Here is a 5,253-nt window from a genome sequence, read left to right as displayed (position 1 = left end):
TCCAGCTCCAGTTCCAGTTCCAGTTCCAGTTCCAGTGTTTACCTGCTCGACCACTGTCTGTGGCCTCAGATAGAAAAACACTGAGAACGTTGGACTTAGAGTCTGTCCCCTATTGGACAGTGCAGCGTCCATGACACAAACATTCATCACTGTGATGACCACCACCTCCCCCACCCCCCCAAGTTTGACTTGACAGTTAACTGTGGTTGCCGGTTGGTTTCCCACAGAAGGATACTGAAAAGCAGGACGATGTGAGTCTCAGCTACAAACTGGGCCTGACTGCTGCCGTGGATGTAACTCTGGAACAGACACAGGTCAACACGTCTGTCTCAGCAGGTGACCAATCAATGTTTTCAGGTTGGGGTGGGGTGGTGTTCTGACTTACGACTTGCCCTGTGCTGGGGTTTTTGTGTGCATAAGGAGGTCCTCTGATGTGGTTCCACATTTGACCCGAGGTCATGATCAGGACAAAGCACTGAAAGACACAGCAGAAGAGTCCAGAGAGAGCTCATCAAGTCTGACCTGTTCATCTGCACCATAACCTTAACCAGTTGATGGTCCGGGTCTGGTCGTCTCATTAACCTGTCCTGGTTCAGTAGTTCAAACTAAAGCACCAGTATTCATCAGCACAGGTCAAAGTTCAGACATGGAAATACTCCAGAGATTTGGTGGATGAGACAACATTACACAGAACAAATATAAAGGTTGTCTGACCTTTGACCCCTACTCACATGATGACAATAAACACTTGAAAACATCAACCCGTGCACCACGTCAATAGGTTTGAGGAATGAACAGCTTCATATAAACACATATGAACAGAAGGGGGCGCCCTGCTCCATCTCTGTGTCAGGTTGTTGGTCCTGGTCCTGGACTTAGACCTGGAAAACCTTGAAAACCCCTGGTCTGAGCAGCAGTGTGTGTGTGTGTTATACCAGAGCTGAGAAGGCCCACACGTTCTTATTAAAAAGAAACTCCAGGTTGTTCCGTCGCAGATACGCCAGTCCTCCAATCACAGCCAGGAGGAAACCCAGCAGCAGGGGTCCAGCGTAGTTGGGGGGGCGGATGACCCGGATCTACAACAAAGGTAAACATGAGTTTATTTTTCTACCAGGAGGTTAAGATTGGAGACATTAACCAACACACTTCATGCCCACATCAGGGCAAAAGTCATGGATGTTTGACACTGACCTGAACATCAGTCCTGTCTGCAACCCACCGAGCCAACTGTTCTGCTGCGAAGCCCCGCACCTGCAGCTCATAGGTGTCAGATTTACGGGGTTTTCCCTTGGATGGGAAGTGGAGGAATGTCGGAGCAGAATTCATGTTGAGCTGCAGCACAAACAGTCGGAACACTGAGAACAGTCAGAACACTTGGAACAGTCGGACACTCAGAACAGTCGGACACTCAGAACAGTCGGACACTCAGAACAGTCGGACACTCAGAACAGTCGGACACTCAGAACAGTCGGACACTCAGAACAGTCGGACACTCAGAACAGTCGGATCACTGAGACCAGTCGGAACACTGAGAACAGTCGGAACACTGAGAACACTGAGACCAGTCGGAACAGTCAGAACAGTCGGAACACTGAGACCAATCGGAACAGTCAGAACAGTCGGAACAGTGAGAACAGTCAGACACTCAGAACAGTCGGATCACTGAGACCAGTCGGAACACTAAGAACAGTCGGAACACTGAGAACACTGAGACCAGTCGGAACAGTCAGAACAGTCGGAACACTGAGACCAATCGGAACAGTCAGAACAGTCGGAACAGTGAGAACAGTCAGACACTCAGAACAGTCGGATCACTGAGACCAGTCGGAACACTAAGAACAGTCGGAACAGTCGGAACACTGAGACCAGTCGGAACAGTCAGAACAGTCGGACACTCAGAACAGTCGGACACTCAGAACAGTCGGAACACTAAGAACAGTCGGAACACTGAGAACACTGAGACCAGTCGGAACAGAGCTTTATTTTCCATGGTGCTTAAATACACCACCGCATCAAACATTTGTCTCAATAGTGACTCGTTGTGCAGAACAACAACACTTTAACACAGTGGACAAGGAGAACAGCAGGAAACCAACTGGGTTTGATGGGAACTGCACCAGTAACCTTCTGGATACACATACCTTAAATCAGAGTCACCAAAAAGCACAAAAGAAGAGAAAACGTACCATCTGGAAGACATCCGAGCCTTCATCAAAATCCACAGATGCAAAGAAGACTTTGTTTGTGAAAGCAGAGGAGTACCGCCAGGAGTTGGCCAGAACCTGGAACTCCTCATCAGCCTGCCTGAAACAAAAGAAAGATTTGAATCCACAAATGGAACTTGAAAAAAAAAAGCAGCAACATGGAGGATAACAGCAGTTGTGCCCCAAACTCACTTGCACACTCCACACTGTCGCTGCGGCTGCAGGGCTGTAAACATGATGACCACAGAATAGTTTCTAGGAGGAGCCTTGACGAAGCGCCGAAACTTATCTCCATTCATCCTGATGACAGAACGCTTGGAGGCCCACTCCATCATCTGTGTCACCTTCTCTGACAGCAGTGTCTGTAGGGGGCGCCAACACAGACAGAGATGAACTGTTGGTCCTGGCACTAATCAAAACAACTGCCTGGACAGTAAGTAAGGCGGGGGTGGGAGGGCTGGGGAGGGGCTCAAAGTCAAATTTACACTGGGCCAGAATTATAGAACATCCCGAGCCTCTACAGTCTCAGTGGAGTCAGCAGTGAGTGAAGAGACGTCAACTGTACACAAGTGACGTCAACGGGAAAAAACACTTTTTACCAGAATGAGATAAAAAAAAAGTAAAACCAAAAACTGCCGAGTGTATTTGGAGACAGTTAACTCTGTCTGCCTCCCACAGCATCGCGTTAGCTATTTCCTGTTCAATGATTTAGGTATTAGCTCGTTAGCTTTCGCACTGACACGGTGACTGGCATGTATATACGTGTGTGTGTGTGTGTGTGTTAAAGCGCTGACGTCAGGTTTTCTCAGCTTCTATGATGCATCCGCTTCACGTGTCGGTTACCTCTTTCTTCTTCTGAGCGTCAGTTGCTTCATAATAGAAAACGAAGATGAAAAAAAGCAAAAAGAAAAGTTTCCTAAACATTCTGCAACAGCCCCTAAACCTCACTGTCGTCTCCTGTCACTTCTCTATTGGACAGCGGTCACCCAATCACAGACGACGTGTTCTTCTGCGTAGTTTCAACGGCCGTTCCTCACAGTGTAGAACAGGCTCTAGCGCCACTCTCTGGCCTGGAGTGTGAATCAAAGCAAATCGAAACTCCCTCACCAATTTCATCAAAGGCTTCATGGTAAATGGCTGACAAACGTTTCAGTTCTAACGAAGCTATAACTTCAAAGAAAAACGATCGCTAAATTAGAGGTTAGATTCAAACGTAAAACGTACTAGAACCACAGTAAAATTCCAGAACATTACTATATGTGCTGAAAGACAAATGACGTTAAATGGTGAGGAAAACAACGAAAAAAAAGTCAAAAGTTGGTTCAATGTTTTTATAACCTACTAAAGGTCATAGCTGAATAATTAATACAAAGCACACAAAAAAACCACCACAACCTGTAAAAACTTTTTCTTTTTCTTTTGGTTTGACCTGGAGGTGAGTGACACTGTCCTCACAGCAGCTAAGATGAACCCTGACCCATGACCCTGACCCAAATAACTGACAACAATGAATAAACTGATCAAAATGCATTTTATTAATGGCTTTACATTTGAAACCTATCAGAGTCAGTCACCAGTGACTCGAACGATGCCCCCTGCAGGCTAATCACATCTCTAAGTATTAGGAAGGGAGATACTGTGGTTCTGTGGTTCCATGAGATGGAAGGTGGTTCTGTGGTCAAACTAGTTCTGATTCTGGGCTCTACAGAAACATTCAGACCTGCTGCCCTGGATCAGTGTGAATTCACTTAAATGTTGACATGGAACCAGGTGTTATTGATGACTGTGATATTGATGACAGACAGAATTGGACTGTCTGTCATCACTGACTGTTCATGCTGATTGGAGGCTGTGGATTTGTACAAAAATCAAACCAACTTTACAAAAAGCTGGACCTTCATCCCAGAACTTATTCGAGGTGATGGTCACGAGGAGGGTCCAGAGAAGGCGGTGACGTTGAGGTGGTTCTTCACCCTTCCCCCCGCCCCTGCACACGAGGAAATATGACCTCTGAACTTGACAGCTGGTGGATTCAAACCTGCAATCTTCCAGACCCAAGTCCGCTTCCTTAACCACTAAGCCACCACTTATATGGTTTAAATATTAATTATTAATTATTAATACAGGAACACAGTATTTAAAAGTGTTTACACGTTATCACTATTAAAGTAATGGAAATGTTTTTGTGGCTCTGGATTCATTAATATCATCTACTATGAAGGCACTGGTGACCTTTGACCTATGAAGGCACTGGTGACCTTTGACCTATGAAGGCACTGGTTTAACCCCCAACTACAAAATAATGACTACACTCGATCTTAAGAAAACATGTCAGTTCTCCTGGGGCTCCATGACTCCATGGGGGGGGGGACGGGGGGGTTGTCCGTCCACATGTGTCGTTGTGACACTGAGTCAGATTTTGTTCAAAGTTCACAGTTCATTTGAATCAGTATCAGGAACAACGTTTGGGTTTTACTACAGAACCAAAGAGTCCAAATGTTCAGTGTAGGAAGTGCAGCTCCATGTCTGACCCGGTCCTGTGTGACCCAGTCCTGTGTGACCCGGTCCTGTGTGACCCGGTCCTGTCTGACCCGGTCCTGTCTGACCCGGTCCTGTCTGACCCAGGTCCAGCTCCACACAGCAAAGGTCCCTTTCGGAAAAAAAATCACTTCCTGGTCAGATGCTGGTGGGAGTTGAACCTGTGAACCAGGGTGTTCTGATCCAGCCCACACTGACATCAGTGTGGGCTGGATCAGAACAGGGCGTGCAGCAGTCAGAACTTCACACCTCTTCTGGAATTCTTCCAACCTGGAAACAGAAAAATGAAAACTGAGGTGGGAACGTTGGACCACGTTAATGAACATTAGTAATTAACAAAGGTTGGTGAAGGTCAACAGCACAGGTCAAAGGTCAAAAGTACTTAATAATGAGACTAATCTAATTTGAAATGTACTTATGTATTTCAGAGCTAGGGCTTCATCAGTTAAACCACTGCCCCCCCCCCCCCCCACTCCCCCAGCCCTATTTCTCTTTTTCTATAACACTTATT

At 46.5% G+C, this 5,253-nt stretch overlaps 2 protein-coding genes across 3 annotated transcripts in view; both read right to left on the bottom strand.

Moving 5' to 3' along the window:
- The window catches only part of LOC103391437 (magnesium transporter protein 1), a 5,228-nt gene extending 2,023 nt beyond the window's left edge, over positions 1–3,205 (bottom strand). The window contains exons 1-7 of the mRNA XM_008327703.3: positions 3,048–3,205; positions 2,397–2,566; positions 2,187–2,304; positions 1,192–1,332; positions 936–1,076; positions 386–475; positions 236–299 (exon numbers count right to left, since the gene is read on the bottom strand). Of these exons, the coding sequence (XP_008325925.1) occupies positions 236–299; positions 386–475; positions 936–1,076; positions 1,192–1,332; positions 2,187–2,304; positions 2,397–2,566; positions 3,048–3,128 (805 nt within the window). The 5' untranslated portion in view covers positions 3,129–3,205. The remainder of the gene's footprint in view (positions 1–235; positions 300–385; positions 476–935; positions 1,077–1,191; positions 1,333–2,186; positions 2,305–2,396; positions 2,567–3,047) is intronic.
- A 989-nt stretch (positions 3,206–4,194) lies between these two features.
- The window catches only part of atoh8 (atonal bHLH transcription factor 8), a 23,529-nt gene continuing 22,470 nt past the window's right edge, over positions 4,195–5,253 (bottom strand). For both annotated transcript variants that reach the window (XM_008327704.3, XM_025063215.1), the window contains one exon: positions 4,195–5,012. In XM_008327704.3, coding sequence (XP_008325926.1) covers positions 4,986–5,012 — 27 coding nt within the window. In that variant the 3' untranslated portion in view covers positions 4,195–4,985. The remainder of the gene's footprint in view (positions 5,013–5,253) is intronic.

Source organism: Cynoglossus semilaevis, chromosome 15 (genome assembly GCF_000523025.1).
Source record: "Cynoglossus semilaevis isolate Cse_v1.0 chromosome 15, Cse_v1.0, whole genome shotgun sequence".
In the NCBI taxonomy this organism is placed as follows: domain Eukaryota; kingdom Metazoa; phylum Chordata; class Actinopteri; order Pleuronectiformes; family Cynoglossidae; genus Cynoglossus; species Cynoglossus semilaevis.
This window is presented reverse-complemented; position numbering and strand designations above follow the sequence as displayed.